Source organism: Gasterosteus aculeatus, chromosome 21 (genome assembly GCF_964276395.1).
Source record: "Gasterosteus aculeatus chromosome 21, fGasAcu3.hap1.1, whole genome shotgun sequence".
In the NCBI taxonomy this organism is placed as follows: Eukaryota; Metazoa; Chordata; class Actinopteri; order Perciformes; family Gasterosteidae; genus Gasterosteus; species Gasterosteus aculeatus.
In genome coordinates, this window is record NC_135708.1 from 16633900 (window position 1) to 16654283 (window position 20384).

At 47.5% G+C, this 20384-nt stretch overlaps 1 protein-coding gene across 1 annotated transcript; it reads right to left on the reverse strand.

Moving 5' to 3' along the window:
• Positions 1-1070: 1070 nt before the first annotated feature.
• On the reverse strand, positions 1071-9659 carry shha (sonic hedgehog signaling molecule a). The gene is made up of 3 exons (XM_040167762.2): positions 9054-9659; positions 4817-5078; positions 1071-2832 (listed from the first exon to the last, which is right to left on the reverse strand). Exons 1-3 carry the CDS (start codon positions 9351-9353, stop codon positions 2153-2155), a joined length of 1242 nt encoding a protein of 413 aa, XP_040023696.1. The 5' UTR covers positions 9354-9659; the 3' UTR covers positions 1071-2152.
• Between the last annotated feature and the right edge of the window lie 10725 nt (positions 9660-20384).

Consider the following 20384-nt stretch of genomic DNA (forward strand, 5'->3'; position numbering starts at 1 on the left):
ATCAACAACCCAACACAATGTGGGAGAAGGAAGTGGAATTCCTGCTCATGTTGCTGCAGTGCTCAGAAACTCCGGTTCAGGGATCCTTTTTCCCCTTCTGCCAAGTCTGCCTGGGGAGGATGATCATTTTGAGGGATTTCGGTTGAATAAAATGTAATATTGTGCATTTTAATATATTTTAGTAGTTATTTTTCGCCAGATATACAAGTTTAAATCCTAAATCCTTGAAAGGCACTTCACACGGATACATATACTTATGGCTCTCAGCTCCTTTTCTGACCTGATTTCACTCAAATCGCATATAGAAGCAGCGTGTCCTGCGCGCTGTCTCGCCGCGGAGCCGTCGGCAGTACTCGCGTTCCGCCGCGCGGGGTCGCACTTGTTCAACCCAAAAACCGCCGTTAGCGGGAGAAGCTGATCCCGTCATCCACGTTAGAAAGACCCTTTCAGTACCACGGAACCCATCAAGAGGTCACCAAGAATGACCAATAACCTCGCCGTTAAGTGCTACGCGCACATTGTGCGTCCCTGTGAAAATACCGGAGGATTAAAGCGATTAAAGGCCGCCGAATGTTTTTGCCAAGCTGTGATTTTGACAAAAAGCCCCGCGTTTCTTTTCCTCGCGACCGACTGACCGTCTCTGATGGAGCAATCTGACCTCAGACCAGCAGACCCCGAGCGGCACCTTTTTAGGAGCCAACAAACACGCTTGTGTTTAATTTTGTCTGCAAGTTAGGAGTTATTTGCGGAGGGCAAACCTCGTTAAATCTGACATGGGCTCTCAACATTTCGCAAGCATGCAAAAGGTAGTTCAAAGCGCAGCGATTTCTCCTTTTTGTAAAAGAAAAGGAAAACGACTAGCGAAGTGGGTAAAATTGTGTGTCGTCTTTTGTGGTTAAGCTCATTCAATTACGGCGTAAAACTATTTAATGTTAATTATAACCGCCCAGAAATAATAACAGCTGGATCAGACTGAAAATCGCAAAACAATTAGTTTATCAGTCAGCTGTCTCAACTAATTTAATACCTTCATTTGTGCATAGTGCTGGTAGACAAAGACATGTAACAACTGCAAGTTTGAAGATTTTCTTTATCTCATTTTGTAATAAACATATAAATAATAAACTCTAGACATTTGTTGACGCATCGCCCTGTTATGAAAGTTAACTGTATGGTCTGGCTATATAGACTATCCAAACTTTGCATCTGCCGCAGGTCATTTCTATAAAACTATTTCCCTATTACAAAATATGAAAAGAAAAATACATTTTAGTACATTTACATGAGTTACTTATTAATTTATTTAACGAAACTGTTTCAGTACTACTTTAACATTTACTGAATTGTCAGAATCTGCATTTAATATTTTTTTCTCAGAGGAAAACAGAAAAATAGAAACACAACAGAAAAGAAAAGCAGAGTATGCAGACATGAGGCAGAATATCTGTCCCTCTCCGACAACTTAAACGAACATTTTCCAAAATAATAAAATTCTTAATAAACCAAGCAGTACAAGATTTTTCAATACTTTCCCAACTACTGTATTTAAATTAAAATATATTCTCATATCTTACACTATTTCAAATAACGAAATGTGATTCGGTAGCGATCTGTCAAAATCTAATTTACAATTCTGTGTATAAAAATATAATTTATGGAACCCCGCGAAGTTTGTTCCCCCCAAAATATAACAGTCAGTTGCACATACACGCACATATGAACATTACAACCTGTCAACTTTAGCTCCTTTCTACACGGTCTTCTTCTTTCTCTTGGCGATATTTTTTCTTTTCCATTTTTTCTTTTTCATTTTTTTTTTGTTTTTGCATTTGAGATATACAAAAATAGATTATGCACATTTTGCTGTTCACACCGTTTCAGAATCCATTTGTGTCACAGCAGCGAGTTCACATGAGAATAAATTATTCAATGAGAAACTTTTTAAGGCTCCATTCATTCTTTGAAAGGGGACACATGGAAAAAGTCACTGAAATAAATATCCCAACTCCGCTGGGGCCTTTGTCTTGTTCGTTCGTTTTTTGTTTTATTTTTTTTGTTGTTTTTGTCGTATCATTATTATTATTTTATTCGATCTACTGAATAGTTCGTGCGTCCTACGCGTAGGTCTCATTTTGCTCCCGCGGTAGAGGTTTCAACTCGAGTACACTGACATCCCAAGTGGATGGATCGAGTGGCTGTCCAAGAGCCAGCTTCCTACTTGATAAAGCATCTTGGAGTACCAGTGCACCCCGTCGCTCTGCGCGCTCGCCCCACGCTGCGACCTGAAAAGCAGCGAGGACACCCAGTGGGCGAGCCTGACGGGCGCCAGGGCCCAGTGCGCCAGGTCGTGGTCTTCGATCACCGCGTAACAGGACGCGAGGACCTGGTCCACCACGACGGTCCCCTGCGCGGTCACCGGCGCAAAGGAGCCCTCGTGCTCCCGCGTGTATATCCGTCTCACGGTCACGGGCTCGAGTCGACTCCGCTCGGCGTCGAACACGAACACCTTCTGCCCGGATCGCACTTGGCTGGCGAAGACCGCCGACATCCGCTCCCCCGCCGTGGCGTTGCGGCCCACGAAGAGGAGGTGCGCCGCCGTCAGGGTGATCTTCTGGCCCGAGTCGGTCTCGATCACGTGGAAGAGCCTCCTGGTTGTGGAGTCTTGGTCGATGAACATGATGAAGTCGGTGTACGTGGGGTTCCCCTCGACGTCTCCCGCCAGCACCCTGTCGCCGGTCTGCAGGTGTTTGACCGCCTTCTTGGTGCCGTCCTGCAGGGTGACCGTGGACGAGCCCGGGAAGCAGCCGCCCGACTTCGCCGCCACGGAGTTTTCTGTTAAACAAGAGCGTGTTGTTGTTGTTGTTGTTGAAATGCAATATCTCACACAACATCAGAAATATGCTTATTTAGTCGTCAGCAGGTGCACGGCAAAATGATTTCCAAAAAACAATTGGATAACTTTCAGAACTTCGATATAACGAATCGCAGGTGCCTTTCACTCAAAGCCCCATTGACGAACCTCCCCCCCCCCTTTTTTTGCCCATGTTTGTATTTTTTCCTGCCTTCACACATCATGGTGGGCCATATGCATTTTGCATAATGATGTCTGTCTGCTCCCTGCCAAATGCGTATTGGCTGGGCCCCGCGTTGTCTGAGACGGGAAAACCCGAAAGCCTTTGGCTCATCTATTCTTAATTAAAAAACCCAATAAAGCGCAGGCATTGTTATTCTAAATCAGCTTGTGGATCAAGCTACTCTTGGTAAAGAACACTTACGCCTTTCCCAGCTACTCGTCCCCATATTTGCTCAGGTGCAGAAACCTCTATGTGACAATTCACACAAATGGGCGACTCACAACTACTATTTACACAGTGGAGCCACTTTTCCAAGCCTCTCGAGTTGTAGATTTGAATTTAAATGAGGGCTCGGACTCTTAAATGCTTTCTGTTGTGCAACATCAATGTGCCCTCTTTGCACCACCTCTCGCTGCTTTGTTTGTCAGGCTTGACGACAATAATTTTGGCCTTGGTGGAGCTCTCCACATACCGGTCTCTGGGATCACACTGTCCTGCACACTGCTCTGAAGTTGGGGCTTTTTTTTTTTTTTTAATCTTCTTTTAAGATTCCCAAGCATGAAATAAGGTGACAACTGAAAACCAGATTTATCCCAACCGATTCAACATTGTTCGTCCAAATCCTTTTGGTAAAGTCGCATGACCCCGAATGACACGTCGGCCCGGCCCATACTGTGATCTCAAAACGTGTGTGTTGAATGACAAGTAAGGGATTTATCAATGAAGTCTGAGCTAAGGGAGAAGAAGAAGAAAAAAAAAGAGAAGCTACCAGGGTTCTTCAATCAGTGTGAGGAAATGGTTTCTACGCGCCGTAGGTGTCTCTTAGCTTAGCAGAGGCCTGTGAGGTTATTTTAACCCCCCCTCCCCCCAAAAAGGAACCAAAACGAAGGTTATTTTTAAGATAAAAGCAAAAACTGGAGCTTAAAATAAACCTGCCACAAAAAAAAGCTGGAACGAGAAACTTTTTCGTTTTGACATATCCCTCCCCCCAAAAAACGCAACAACGTCTGGTAATTTATCTCGGCTTCTGATACGCAAAAAAGTGCACAGAATGATCCGCTGTTGCGGGTCACACCGAGGAGCCCTGTCGGGTCACGGCCGTGGTTCCCACCAGGAGACGGTGTGGGGCGATGTAAGATCGAGGAATGAGCTGCACGGGAGATCCTCACGGCACGTGTTTCACAGCCCAAACGAAGGCTCGCGCTCTGCACTCCGATGACCTCATTAGAAAGATATCGAGCGCGCGCGCGTTCTTGTTGTTAACCATTCACTGAATTCCCAGCGGATCCGTTTTTGTTGTTGTTTTTTTTCGATTGATCGTCAAGTTTTTGCAAGCGAATCGACACACGTGAAGGAAAACGCCGCGTCGCGTGCGCTCTCCCGCGGTGTTTCTTGGCGTGCACGTCGCAGCCGACCCGCGCACTTTGAAAGGCACCGCTTCGTTTTCGACACCTTCATCGCGTCTAATCTGGTTCTCGCTCCCCGGCTCGCAAACAGATGAAGGAACTCTGGTGTTTCACGCAGCTTTTCTAAAAGATAAAGCACGACTGCAGCTCCTCAGAGCTGCACCTGCTCCCGCAGATTGCAATCGCACCTGACGGGAAACGTGCCCCGGTGAAAAGTCTGGTTATTTTCCCCCCACATCCAGCAGTGCGCATAGACCTTTCTTTTCCCCAACAGGAGGAGTTAGGTGTGTGTGTGTGTGGGGGGGCGGCTTTCCCTCTCATCCATCGCAGCCTTACCTGCTTTCACAGAGCAGTGGATGTGGGCTTTGGATTCGTAGTAGACCCAGTCGAAGCCGGCTTCCACCGCCAGCCGGGACAGGGTGCCGTACTTGCTCTTGTCCCTGTCCGAGGTGGTGATGTCCACGGCCCGGCCCTCGTAGTGGAGCGACTCCTCGAAGTGGTGTCCGTCTTCGTCCCATCCCTCGGTGACCCGCAGCTTCACCCCGGGCCACTGGTTCATCACCGAGATGGCCAGAGAGTTTAACTTGTCTTTGCATCTCTGCAAGAGGGAGAAATGGACTTGTTAGTCACCTGTTGGCTCCAAGCCTCCGCGCAGAGTGGTCCAGATGCGCTGGACTGTTGAAGGGTCTCGATGAAGAGCAGCATTTACCTTCTGGTCTTAACTCAACTGGCTGAGACCAGCACGGGCACGTGATTAACTAGAATATATCCGCTTTTGCGTAAATACATGAAATGGTGCATCCCCCAGAAATTGCGCATTGCACAGCTGGCTCGTTTGCTTTACCTTCTGATGTCTATTACAGTGTAAACGATTAATGAAAGAAAACACCGCACGGCCTCCTCGCCCCCCACCTGGTTCCCCCCAGCTGAGGTGAAAGGAGCCGAACTGCATCTTTGAGCTTACATTTGTCAGTGTGAGCGGCAGAGGGCACATCCCGGATAAGAAAGCTGCCGATGAAATATTAATAAGGCACCGCATTCGCTTCACTGGCCTACAAACACGCGGGTCTTTGGTGTTGGAAAGGTGCGACCAGCGTCCCTTTCTTTTTCCAAAAGTGTGGCACAGAACACAACATGCATACATAAGGAATTCATGTTAGGCCGTGAAATGACAGAGTCCTCTGTTGGTTGCAACTGGTCTGTTGAAGGTGATCGTCAGGAGCAGCTGGCCGCCTTAAAAATATCTGGAGTTGGTCTTATAAATAAATCGTGGCACCCCAACCTCTCCGCCGCGCACAATGAAGATGCTTGGCCTTCTCCAAGACAACTATTCTCGACGCTCAAGCAAAACATGTCAAATAAAACATCACAAAGAGTCTTTTCAGCCCGTGCACCGCGGAGGGAACCTTTCATTATCCCTCTCCTGCAAAGTCTGAGGAACGTGACATGCCTTCTTAAGTCGGCGCGTTTGGGGCTGCTGACTGACAGACCTGTGAAATATGGAACGGGCGCACTGAGAAGAAGCGCCAATGCTTGTGAGTCACTGTCCTTCTCTTCTCCGTGGGAAGAATGATGGTCCTAAAGTGGGAATGTTCTCACAGACCCCCCCCCCCCCCCCCCCCCCCCAAAAAAAACCCTGAACCATCAATTAAGGCATCGATCAATATCAGTGTTTTATCACACTTGTAGAATGTGATGAATTTAAAAAAGGAAAGGAAAGGATACCCCCCCCACACACACACACACACCCAACCCCCACCGCCCTGACACACACGAAAATACCTCCCACCGTTCTGAGTGGGATTGTCGGAGTCAAGAGCCGTAAAGCTTAACCTATTTATTAATTCATTAGGTCGTGTGCCGCAAATCAAACCAAATTCTGTTCAGCCACCGTGACGCGCAGCAGGGCGCCTCAGACCGGCGTTTGCGCTCGGGCTAAAGTTGTTCAACAGCCTCCCTCTTAATCTTTTCACAAATGATTTGGTCAGGGGAAACACTTATCAGCTACCTGTCAGTGCGAACATGCCGCCAGCTCATCTCCTTTCCGACCCGTTTGCACTGAGCGCACGAGACTGCACGAGTCATAACGGCGCGTCGCTGCACCAGACGGTGGAGCTTTTCTTCAGCGTGCAAAGTAACATTTGCAGGTGTGCGGGTGACATGCGGTAACGGGGCTAATTAAGCATTTTCTTGAACTGCTCTGGAGATGCTTTCTTTACACGTTGCCTCGGATGCGATAAATGAAACAAAAAAATTCACCGAAAAATCACAAATGTGAAGGACGATCTCCCCTCTCCACAAGGGAAACTCTCTTATTTGGGGGACCATAGCATTTGACGTTTGAACAGTTGTAGATGGGAGTCATGCTCCTCTTCATCTCCAGAAAACATTACTTCTAAAGGTCTATTGAACTCCACTGTTGGTGACTTTACTGCTCGTGAAACGCTTTTCCAATATGCTCGTCTTGGCCGAAGTGATTGCATGAATTAATTGGTTATTGCATACACCTAAAGCAGCCACTGCATGCGCGCGCCGTGCCTCAAGTACGAGTACATTTGTTCTCGCAAGTTAACGAGTGTGGGGAAAGTCCACTACATGCGTAAAACCCCGTGCGTAACACCACTGTGACTCATGCGCAAAGCCGCGGAGCAACGCAAAGAGCGTTGGCACGGCGTACATTTCAATGTGATAACACCTTCAGAAGTGCTCAGCTTCTCTCTTTTGGATGTGCATCACCAAATGTGATCAACGTATACGATGAGAACAATCTCACCTGTTTTAACTTACTATGGCATCCCGCTGACCAAAGGTCATAAGTTCAAACTCCGTTTTAAGGCCCAGCGAGGGGTTCCTAAAAAGCCCTTTTATGTACACTTCGAGCATGTTGTTGGTTTTTTTTTTTTCTGTAGACGACTAGAAACAGCTAACTACTAAGCTTCTTTTTCAAATGTGCAAAACAGTGGCTCCCAAACGAGTGATTTTGAGGCCCCTTATTAGACCCTCCAGCCATATAATCAAATCGTACCATGAGGGACCCCCTCCTCCTTTTATACAGACCTGCACACACAACTGTCTATACAGCAGGTGGACTGTTTAACGGATGACAGAATTGCAGATTTACGTGACTCAATCATCTGACAAATGAATGAACTACCAGTGAAATCGGGCAATCCATCTTTTTTCTTCTTCTCCCGGAGCCCCTGGAACCTCCTGGAGGATCCAAAGCAGGGCTCCCTGAACCCCAGCTGGGAAATGACATCCATACGCGCCTATCATTCAATGCTCTCTGTGTGGCTGTGGACCTGTAGGTGTATCACAGTAGAGATGTGGGGAGGGCCGAGAGGGAAGCCGAGACCGCACGCACAGTGAATATTTCATCGGAGCTCGTGCTCATGCACGGCGCGAGGCACAGGTTCAGGGACTCCGGCGCGCGCTTGCACGGCTTCATAACCATCACCACCGGCATTTTATTATTACTGAGCCAATATCGCCCAAGCGCTTTTAATAATTCACCAGCATCTGAGTGCTAAAAGTCATGCTGAAGGAGACGGCATCCTGCCGCTCCCCGACGTGTTGTGAGGCTCATCTTATCTGCACAGAACGAGCTGTGAGCTTTGACAACTAACTGCCTGCGTTAAGGATGGAGCGCTGTACAAAAAAAAAAAAAGAACAAAAAATATGGCATCATCCAGGCCGGCGAGGCACCATCACCCCATGCGCGCCTTGCTCCCAGACACGACCGAACCCCCCCCCATACCCCTCCCCACACCCCCTCCACTACCCCCACCTCCCGGCGCATATGAAGTCCTGACGGTGTTCAGAACACTCTCAAAGCCGTGTCACTGTTTCACGCGCTGATGCACATCATGCGAAAGCCCGAATTACGGCAGCCTTTGCGAGAAACCGTCTGAATGAGCCACGCCATGCCTGAATAAGCCCGGCGGGTTTAAGCGGCGCGCATCCCCAGCTGTGTGTATTCGGGCTTTGGAATAAAAGGGGGGGGGGGGGGGGGGGGGGAAAGGCGCCTTAAAAACAAGCTGCGATGACAAGCGTGATTAGGCAACAACCTCCCCGGAATGTAATGTTACATGAACGGGCCTCCGCCAAACAACCAATAGAGCCGCACAAAAGATACAAATATAGACACGAGGAGAGGGCCGCATTAATATTTTAAGTATACTGTCACAATCATGAAGGCCGAGTGTCCTGACTGTCCGCCTGCACATCACGTCTCCATCTGGATCTCTGCATTCGCTCCCAGCTCTGCAGCCTTTGGAGGAAAAAACACACACAAAAAACTCCCGTGCCTGGTGCATAAAGCGCATCTGCTTTTACGGTGAAGTTGAACCCCCCCCCCCCCCCCCCTCCTCATCCTCACCCTCTCCCCTCCATCCCCAAGAAGGGCTCAGTGTGAAGAGTTCAGCAGCGGGTAAAACAGACTTCCCTCTAAGGTGCGCAATCGGTCTGACGCGGAGGTTGTTGCAGTGCGCAGTGATGGTGCGTTAGGAGACGGGGCAGTGAGAGGAGGCAGGGGAGGGAAGGGGAGGGTGGGGGGTTGGTTCTGTCTCCTTACCTGGGTCATTAGCCTGTCGGCACCGGTGTTCTCCTCATCCTTGAATATGATGTCTGTGTTATAATTGGGAGTCAGCTCTTTAAAGCGCTCGGAGTTTCTCGTGATCTTGCCCTCGTATCTGCCGCTCGCCCCGAGGGTCTTCTCCGCCACGTTGGGGATGAACTGCTTGTACGCGAGAGGTGTGAGCTTCTTCGGGTGTCTTCTCCTGCCGTAGCCCCTGCCCGGTCCGCATCCCATCCCGGAGGACACCAAGGACAAGCAGATGAGACCCACCAAAACGATTCTGTTCCACAGCAGCATTTTTTCTTCTTCTGCTTCTTCTTCTTCTGGTTGTTGTTGCGGTCCTTTTATTTTTTTTTTTAAATAAGATCTCCAACGAGGAGCCGCCGCTGTCTGCGCACCGTCCGCCTCTTCCCGGCTCTCGCGAATGTCCTTGTCTCCTCCTCCGCTTCGCCGTCGCCCGGTCTCTACTGTGGCAGGTGCGGAAATGAGGTAATAACGGGGCACATCGAAAGAAGGGTTTTTAAAAAAAAAAAAAAGTAGTGGAGGAATTAAAAGCCACGGGATCTCTGGTCGAGCTGCAGCCGCTTGTGTGAGGCGACCGCTTTTACTGCTTTGTATTATAGCGGCGATCTATTGCAGAGGAGGGATTTGATTGGCTCGCCTAGACAAACCCTCCTGATGTTATCCCACAAAAAAAAAAAAAAAAAAAAGGTTTCTTCCACCTGAGGGTTCGCCTGCGTTGCGGGGAGGAGGGGTCGTTCCATGGGAAAACATCAATTATAAACCGTCTTTTTTTTTTTTTTTTCACGCTTCCATTTTCCAGATTTCGCAGAGCGCGTGCCCTGTGCTCCAATCAGAGCTGCTGTAGTTCGGGGGGGGGGGGAGATTTCAGTGCGTGTGGGGTGAATGGACTGCGTTTGGGGTAACTTTGCGCACGGGATACATTTGCCAAGGAGAGTAAAAACTGCTATTGGACTGCGCTATGCTGGATTTCTCTGTGACCTCTTATCCTCCAAATAAATGAAGAATGGAGAATTTACTTACCGGACAAATCGTTTGATTGGTGGACCAGTTTCCCCCCTTTTGAAAGCACTTGAACATATACGCACGGACGTGTCTTTGGAGAGGTTTCATGTCATTTAGGTGACTGGAAGTCCGAATAAATCGGAGCGAGCAACGATTTGACACTTCTCCACTCCTTTACGTTTTAGCGTGCCCTTGTTGCCCCCTCGCGCTCGTCAACATTTTTATTTTTACTTACTTTTTTCTCTGTGCCTATACTGATGCAATGACACATCTCGACGTGCATCATTGACACGAATGAGGAACCTGTCAGACTGTCAGAGCGAATGTTTTCCGATTGGAACCAAAGCATTTAAGTGCCTAAAATATTCTGTATCACCCCATAAGTTACCCTACACAACATCCTCCTTCCAGAGTCCACTTTATTGACAGCTCAAGCATGGACTGCTGGCAGACACTAGTGGCAGACCTTTTTTTGTTTGCACCCAACTACCCTCCTCTGGACTCCTTTGAAGGAGAAGGGGAGGAGAGGGGGTTCTTATGCTAAGCGGTAACAACCAAGCACCTCTTCAATGAATTCTCCACCTCTAACATATCTCATTTCAACCAGCAGTTGTTTTCAGCCCAAAACACACATAGTTACAGATCCAGTGTTCCTGGTATTGTGGCCTTTTAGGAAATAGTTACGTGTTGTTGTTTAAAAACAGCAAGGTGCCGTCACACGTTCAACAGCAACCCACACATGAACCTCAGATATCTCAAATGTTGTTGATCTCCCTATTGTTGGAGTAATTACAGGAAGAGGGGCTGTTGTGGGGCAACTTCCGCGCTCTCATCGCACGGACAGTGTGGCACAGGTGCTCTGAAGAGAAGACGGAAGCCTTTGGTGTGGCCTCGGTCTCATTAAACCTCACTCTGGCCGACCTCCAGCGTGGAGTTGTTCACTCGGTGCCAGGATCGCAGCACCGCAACCAACGGCAGGTGAGAGCGCCTGCCGCTCGCCGGGATCACGAACATCAAATCTTGGCCAAAAGATGGCTCGCGCACTTGGCAACGCCGCCGTGTAACCGGCGAACAAGATAATCCACGACCAGCGATGGCTCCCAGCGCACACATGGCCGGATTGACACGCAGACGTCTTCTCTAGACGTACTTCAGCAGTTGTTTTTTGCAGAGTTGCCGTTGACAGCGGCGGCGTAGGCTCTGTTTGGCCCCAGGTCAGAGTCTTGGTTCAGGTGACACGGAGATAAAGACCTGGCAAGCAACACAAACGCATCAAAACCTCAGACGGGACGGGGCGAGGCAACGAGATTCCAAACAGGCCTCAGTCCTCACCTGCAAAAAAAAAAAAAGAGGATGATGTGACGATCGTTATTATTGTTACGATCGCAGAGGCTCTATAAACGAACCCTGTGACAAAATGTGATGCTAAGTGAAATGAATAATGCAGAGATTGCGATGAATAATGCAGCCCAGAGAGCAAGGTGTGCTGATGTGACAGAGTAGATTTGAACTTGAGGTTCTCCCACAGAGGAAACCAACCATCTATCCACCCGACCTGGGGCAAATAGTATTTGCAAACATTAGACTCCATTGTTTGGTTTTGGTCTCTTCCACTGCCAGATGGGTGGAGTCTGCAACCATAAGCAATAGAAATCTCGGCAGACAGCTCAGACAATTAATCAATTTAGTATTTGAACTTTTGACTGAAAAGTTATCTCGAAACAGTCTCAAAATGTCCTAAAACAAACATTAAACATACCCGGCTGCCTATTCTCCTTCTGGACTGCAACCGGGTCTTAATGCATGCCGGGATCTAAACGCCTTGGACTAGTTCAAATAGTTCAAACACAAGCAAGAATAATGTGGACAATTTTGCGTTTGCACGTCAACCTCAAAATAGAAATTGGCCAAATAGGGTTTGAAAGGATTTAAAAAGCCCAACAGCTAAACCACAAAGCAGTACATAATCCTGCAAATTAGAGTTAGAACAAGCAACCTGTAAATGTTCACCTCACGACATAACCACTATTTTGGAAAACTTCCACGTCGCAAAAGTTGAACATTATAAATATAATACAACAAAATAAACCGCTTAAAGAAGCCCCACGACATTTGTGATATCGGGTCACTCCTTTATTTACATTTACCTCGTCCGTGCGTATGACGGTGACACAGCAAAACAGAGGCTGATTTTATAAAAAGACTGCGGGGATTGAGGGCATTACACAATTCATATTAAGCTTGCATGTGACGGCTAATCCAGCGTGAGGCGTGAAAGCGGCCAATGAGTCATCAGTTTCTGGCTCCTTCTGTGCCACATCCACAAACCTGTGCCCCCACCCATTGCACACAGACCCCCCCCCCCCCCCCCCCCCCCACTCCCCCCCCACCTCCCCCGACGACGTAGCTGTCCATCCGGTCCGAGGCACCTACGTCTGCTGCGTTACACTCGCTCTCTAAAAGCCCCCCCCAGCCTGACATTCAGGGGAATTAAAAGATATGCCTCCAATGGGACTAAATCCACACCCATGTTTCATTTCTTGTGCCACAGTCTCGATCAAGCACGAGCGAGATGCAACTAGAAGTTGTTGAGCCGCGTTTTACCCCGCGTAAGTCCCCCCAATTACTGCCTGAAAGCCTCCTCCTGTCTGAATGTTTTGTAACATTGTTGGATGGATTAGAAGCAGAATAATCACGCACAAACATATAAGCAGTGTCAGGCTCTCCCCGCGTTGTGTTCCCCGCCTGCAACCAGAGTTCCCTTTCTTCCGGCCCAACAGAAAGCCGTTTTTTTTTTTTCCTCTCTCTTGCAGGTGGGATCCGCATTCAAAACCTTTATGCCGTTGCTGAGCGTTCGACAAACAGTCTACGGCCCTTTACAGCTCTTTTGTCATCGTCGTGAAGTCTCAATAACCTTCCTCTAAATGGTTCATCTGACGCCTCGCGTTATTGTGAAGAAGTAAAGAGGCCAAAATTCAGCTGTTGAGAACCAGGTACCCTGAGGCCACTCCGTCGGGCACAATGGAAATTTCACAATACAGTATCTTGAATCACAGCCCTGAGCGTGCCCCGGAGTCTGTAAAGGCATTTTATTTGCACTCTCCAGCCGCTCCCAATACTTAAACATTAAACGCCAAGGCTAGACAGGCAAAAACACTTTGAACTGGAGTGCAGGTTGAACCCAGTGGGAGGGGAAGGAGGTGAGTGAGTGGAGAGCGGAGGGCTGATCCGTGTGTGTGTGTGTGTGTGTGCGTGCGTGTGTGTGTTTGTGCACAATACTCAACCAGGTGAGTCAGTGCCAGCCGCCGTCGCATTCTTAAGCAACGGCGAAGGAGAAGGGAAGGGCGAGGGCCCCCCGTGAAATGCACACGCGATTGTTTACGTTCGGTGAGCTGTCCCGAAGGTTTCTTGGGAGACATCGAAAAATTGCACGTTCAATAGTTTGTCTTGTCATTGAGTAGCAGCTACTTTTCGTTTTCCCGGCCTAACCGCTCTTAGCTCAGGTTAGCGTGGATACCGGAAACAGGGTGACACAGCTGGTCTGGCTCAGTCTAAAGTCTTGTCATCAGTGGGGTTGCCGGGCAACCAGAGGACACTCCCGGATGGCGTTGCTTCATGACGCGCTGGATGTCGTTAACTTTAAACAGAGACGCGCTTCTTTCCAGTGTTCAGTCGTTTTGCTAAGCTAAGCTAATGATCTCCTGGTTCTAGTTGTGTTTTTAATCTGCATGTATGAGGGTGGTGGCCATCTTAACTCTTAAGCATTGACTTAAAGAAATAATCGGCAATAAATCAACGACCTCCTTCTGTAGTTTCTGATGATGAATCGTTGATTGATAGAATGCGATTTTCTTGAAGGTACATTAGGAAGAAAGAAAGAAGAAAATAAAGCCTACAGCGAGAGACTTTTTTTAAATTTTTTTCAGCTGTTGGCACCACCGAGAACCAATCCTCACTAAGCTGGAGATGTTGCTACTCATTTCCAGTAAATTGGTAACAGGAACTGTATTATCTCACCCCAGTGGCGGAATTAAAGTGCCGTCGGAAAAATCTGTTGATCAGCAAGGTTACAGGAAACGGTTCCGATCACGATACCAGTGACTCAAAGACATAAAGTTGTGAAACAGCATACAAGATATAACAACTTTATCAGTATCAGGTATGCAAATACACTGCCTATTGACGAGCAATCTGCTACAACATGATCCCTCCAGCATTTGCTTCTCTTAAAGTAAGAACACTGACTGTGTCTCACTTTGAGCGACTTTGAGTTTGTTCCTTTTCACTCCTGGTTAACAAAATGGAGGTTATGATTCCCCTCTGACTGCAGCGGTGTAAGAACAGGAACAAACAGCAGGAAAGCTTAATCCCACTCCGTTAGCAGGCGACCCATGCAAACCACCATAACCACCGACAGTCAATTATGTGCCGCTCAGGCATTCCTCGTTTCAATCAGCCCCTTTTTTTTCATCCGCCTTCATGAGGTCTTCAAAACATTGTGTCTGCAATCGAACTGAAGCCCGGTTGTTTATTGGTTGTGTTGGCTTGTTAAATACAGATTACCTGTATATATATATTACACTTTGCCATTAGGAAAAGCACTATTGTGCCTGACTGAACGTTTTTACTGAGCCCTGTAGTTGCATTGTTCCCTTTGATTTAAACTGATTGCAAAATGATTTGCTGCAGGATACCACCATTTATCAACAAAAGAAGCGCCGGCCGGCTCTATGATGTCACAGCTTGTGCTAAATCAAACTGATGGCCTTTTATTGCAACTTTATAAATCCAGGAAATTGGTGCCACTGATCAGGATTATTGCCTGGAAGGAACAATGAAGCTCAAAAAAGTGACAGTGTCCCATATCTTGTTATGACTTGTGGCTTTGGATGGACGCAGAGCTTTTTCAGCTGGATATTTGATAGGACATCAAAGTGAAAGCGGCTATTAATTTTGTGTCGGATAGAGTCTGCATAATAATCAGGGCTTTTGTCGGTAGTAAAGATGCTAGGCAGCATGTGATTTGTAGCCGTAGCAATGCGCTGATTATTCTGACACCGCTACTAAAATCAAATGGTTATTAATAGTTACCAATTAATATCAACTACAAAAACAATTGACCCTGAGGAAAGTACTTCCCCTGGGACCGTAAGTTGCATTGTGTTGTAATGCGTGGGGTGTTCTTTTCTGTATCTGGGAGCTGCTGTAGAACAAATTATTTCTCTTCAGAAACATAGAAAATAGAGAGATGTTCTTCCTCAGAAAGTATAAAAATATTCAACCCTTTTCTGAAACTGTGTCCTGCTACTTATCTGTGTGATGGAGCCTCGTCTACCGAGCCGAAATCAATTCATCGGATCACAGGGTAACACAGACAGAAAGATGGAGTAATACGCGTAAACCTCAACACGTGTCAAAATGTGCAAACTGACAAACACTCGACTCTCGGTGGACGTGCGCGAGTGTGCATGAGAGGGCACGCGGATGTTGGGCTCTGGCGGCGGGAATAACAGCCCAACGGGAGTTAATGAGGCGAGCGACTGACGGAGCGGCCCGCCTGTGTCAACAGAGTGTGGAAGACAGGCTGGTTGAGGGTGTGGGGGGGTTAAGGGAGGGGGTGGGGGGGGGGCTGAGCGTCTGAGGGAGCCCAGGTGAGGAGAGAGAGCGAGCCCGGAGCCGGCGTTGATGGGAAATGTCAAAACGCTGCTTTCGAGGGGGGGGGGGGGGGGTGGAGGGGACGACTCTGATTAGCACCCACACCGCGCCGCCATCTCTCGCCTGCACCTTGGCGATGACCCCCGCCTCTCTCACGGCCCCTTATTCCGCAGACACCCTGAATAACAAAATCCACCTCTGAGACATCGTCATTCTTTCTTTTTTAACGAGCAGAAACTCCCTGAGAAACTTCAAATACCTCAAATCCCTTTATGGCAGCTTCAAAAAAAAAAAGAGAAGAAGCTGCCGAACAACCAGCAGCTGGGCTCTCATGCCTATTTTTTATGATTTGTTTAGCCAGGGTGATTGTGTGGGTTAATTGTTCACCGCGGCAGATGCTTCTGTGTGTGTGTGTGTGTGTGTCTGTGGGGTATTGACCTGCATTAAAAGCTTTGATGTCTCATCAGGAACAGATTAAACTGACAGTTAGACAGTTATAGTTCAACGGACGGACAGATAGACGGACGCAGATGGATGCAGACATCACAGGAGACAAGTGGCGTCACTACTGGGTGTGTTTGTTCACAGAGAAGGCCTGTCTATCCTTGTGTTGGGCGATGGGTCACTATGCACGAGGACATGGCAACTTGCAGGATGATGCAGAGGAGGGTAACTGTGCTTCATGCGTTTCAGCTGTTTTTGAGGTCAACGAGAGCGAAGCCCAATCAGTGAATTTGCACGACTTAAAACCAAAACAATAAGCTTCAAAAGTGTCGGATGAAAACTCTTTTTCCTCAACAGCAGCTATTTATTGCTGCAGCTTTAGGTTGCAGGGTGTAATATCACGACATATATGGTGTTACATAATCGTGGTCTTTCCCCCTATTTGTCCCATTGCGCGTTCCGGTTGAATCCGGTTACATTCTTCCACCTTCCAGCAGGGTTCACGCAGTCCAAAGAGCCCACCGCTTCTCTTTCTCGACGTGTCCGCGTTCAGCCGGGTAAGCCGGTTAGTAATCCCGTCCTGCCACTGCGAATAAAACCCTCTAGAACTAAGTACATTACAACACTACAAACAAGTAAAGTGGAACATTGCTTTAGGTGGGACCAATGGAGAGGAAGGGGGCTGGCGTGGGCACGTCAGAACAAGTCCAAACATCTCGCCGCTTTGGGTTATCAGAGAAGGTCAGACTTGTTCAGCCCAACCGTTGTCCTGGATGTTGAATTACATACAGAACGGGGATGAAGACAAAGGGGTGAAAGTACGACCGAGCCTGCGTCCGTGTGCCTTGATAGTCGGTGAACTTCCCATCTACAGGTGGGAAACTCCTCATCCTTTATCTTTACTGCCTCGGAGAGCGGCTGCCCCGTCAGGAGCAGATGGGAGGAGCTTACGAGGTTGGAAGTTTTTTTTTTTTTGGGTGTGCCACTGCAGGGTGGAGAGGTTTATAAAAGGCTTAGATCACAGGTGAGGGGATCACAGAGGAGACCGTGCAGGTGTTTGGGGAGTGAACTGACGGCGGTTTTAGTACCGTGTCCACATGAACCTATCGTACAGTATCCTTCGGCCCTGGGAAGACGCGTACCCCTCCGCAGATCAAAAGCACAGGAAAGAGTGGCGATGGTGGTTACACCTTGCAGTACAGCCACTCTCACAGAGATTATCTCGCTCAGGGATCCTATTATTTAATAGCGGCATAGATTGATTATTGTTTAGTGCTGCTCAAATTGACGTTTATGCTTTGTCCTTGCAGAAAAGGTGATTTCCCACCTTGGATCCTCCGTTGTTTCTCGAGCAACTGAACTGGTCAGATTGAGGAATATTTTCCATTGTATGCATGGATTTGTTTTTGTGTTCGACTTTAATCAGGCGTTTTTGCTCATTTAAGAAACCCTTTCGTTCCTCTGTAATCCCACCAAACTATCAGAGGCCGGTTTTTGGAAAGGTCGAGGCCGGTGTGAGACCACATCCTCTGCTTGCGTAGCTCCCCGAAAACTGACAGGGCAGTGAGTAAAAACTCACCCGCCCGCCACATTGTTGAGTAAACTATCAAAAAGACGGGTGCTCGGCGCTCAGAAATGTGTTGAATTTGCTGCCTTGAAGTCAAGGAGAAGGTTGAATGTCCAAACAAGGCAATCGGAATCAGACTGAAGGGAGTTTTTACTTTATTTTATTAGGTTTAATATAATTTCATTTAATCCTTTGCTAATAATGTAGTTTATATTAATCTGCAAATGACAGAAATCATGAGAACGACTACAAGACGTGGATGAAACGAGGGAGCCGCCGGTCTCGTCCCCGTCGGTGTGTTTGTCTGGATGTCTCAGGGTGGACACAACGTGCGCACAGCAGGCCGACGGGCGGATCTCAGCGTGGCCTTACGGCTTTGGTCGTGACTTGTTGGGGGTCTTATAGTTTGTGTGCTGTGACGTGGATCAAGATGTCCTCCTGAAATCGTGTTTCAGTAGAATAACGCGCTGAATGTTTTACTCCGTCGGACGGTAGATTCTTATAACCGCAGTTAGTTTCCGTCTTATCTGGCTGCACTTTGTACTTTAGGCTGTGAAAAACCTGAAGCATTATTGTCCATCAGATTATTTCTTATGTCAATAACAGGAATAATCAGGCAAACAACAAATGGACATACTTTGCAGATAAAATCAACCGGATGGCATTACATTGAAGAAAAAGTATCTTTAATTAATTTGTGTCTGAAGTATTGAAATCTTTTTTAAAAGACTGAAAAGTAGTTGTTAAATAAATTAATGTCAAAAAGCAGCAATAAATACTTGAAAATCACCCAACGTGCAGTTGTAGGCCTTTCATTTGTTGCAGTGAATAATCATAATGGTCCAATGCCTTTCTGATCCCTAAGCTATGTTAAGAGCCTTATTTAGCATTGAACATGCATTCGAGGCCCTCATATCAACGCAGCGAGTGAATAATGGAGGTAATGGCGGTGAATCGATCTCCAGAAGTTTGCATAAAATCATCCTCTGATAGACCTGTGATTGTTGAGAAGGTGGTTGTTAACAGCTCAGAGACAGACTTGTGGTAAGCTGACAGCCGCGGTGCTTCAAGAGCCCTGAAAGAGCAGCGAGTGCATCAGAGAAAGAAAGAAAAATAGGAGTGAAATGGGGCAAAGCGAACAACTTTAAATGGGGGTCTGATCATTGTGCAGCTGCAGTTCTTGTCATATAATATATATATATATATATATATATATATATATATATATATATATATATATATATATATAGTCATAGGCGTATATGCACTTCTGCACCTGAGTGGCAGGGGAAGCAATCTGAAAAGAGAGTGGAAAAAAAGAGAAGGTGGAATATGATAAAGAATACATAGAGGCATCATGTTTTCTTCCTGTGGGTGAGAGGTTCAACAGATGGTTTGGGGGCCAATAGGGGGCACTGGGGGCCTAATCCACAAGTTTGGGAGCAAGCAGTAGATCAAGTAGCACCAAACACGCTTTCCTCCTGAATTCCACCCTGTTAAACTGAACCTACTTTACTTAAACTGAGCAAGAAAATGGAAACTTCGCGACTCCTGTGTCATTTGATGAGATTAATGTGGGGCGAGGCGGCAATCAAACGTCTGAGCTCCGTGCGACCGCGGACGCGGCTGCTGCCGTCTGAACCGTCATCAGCGAGTCGGCGATGTCTAATCAGGGCTTGATTGGCACCCCGGGAAGAAACGGCCCGTAAATCAGCCTGATGTGAAGAGCTGTTTCAAGGGCTCAGGTCGGCTCTCTGTAAATACAGATGCTGCTGTTTCGTGCATTCAGTGCTGTTCATTTGTCTACTTCGTGCAATTTTAACATTAGAAGGAAGAGCTGCTCGTTATCTGTATTCACTCACTTTGAGGAGCCTTCCCACTAATTACAACCCTACGCTGCCGCTGTGATGTATTAGCTGTGCTGAATTATGATAAAGCACATTGTTGTCACCAATTACCGTGCAGAGAGAGACTGACCCGCTCCTCTCCTCTATACCTCATGGGCTGTGGTTACCAATGGAAACAGCGCACGGCTAACATTTACCCTCACTTCTTTGTGTGATGTATTGCAGTAAGAAAAAAAGATGAACAAAGCACAGTAGCATACTGAGTGTGTGTGTGTGTGTGTGTGTGTGTGAGAGAGAGAGAGAGACGGAGAGAAGGCTGTGCAGAGACTGAACTTTCCCAGCTAATGTACCTTGTGAATCTGGCGGTGACAAAGATAAATTAGCCAAAGAAAGAGCGGGGGACGCTTCAACAGCAACCGACCCTCCGACACCAATTAGCAGATTGATTACGCGCCTGAGAGAAGCGGACGCTTGTCAATCAGCGCCACACAAGGAGAGCGACAGGAAGGAGCTGGCGTGGATGTACCTGGAATGTTAAAGGAACAAGAGGCTGCTCCAGGGGATCCATACAGAGGCACTGATCCATAGGACTGTGTAGCGCTCAACAATGACACACTGAAACAGCAAAGGTGCAAATACCACTATGCCACATGGAAGCCTGAAAACCTTCACAGGCTGCAAACTCAAATACCTGTATAACTGGAGGCACACGGGGCCCGTTGTGATGGCTGGCCGTGCACCCAGCTTCCTGTATGATCTGAGTGGATTACTGCAAACAGTAATTCTGCA

Coding starts and splice junctions, on each gene's coding strand:
- shha (XM_040167762.2), bottom strand. CDS start 9,353: ATGCTGCTGTGGAACAGAATCGTTTTGGTGGGTCTCATCTGCTTGTCC. Junction 5,079..9,053: donor CCGACAGGCTAATGACCCAG/GTAAGGAGACAG, acceptor TCCCTCTTGCAG/AGATGCAAAGACAAGTTAAA. Junction 2,833..4,816: donor CCACTGCTCTGTGAAAGCAG/GTAAGGCTGCGA, acceptor CTTGTTTAACAG/AAAACTCCGTGGCGGCGAAG.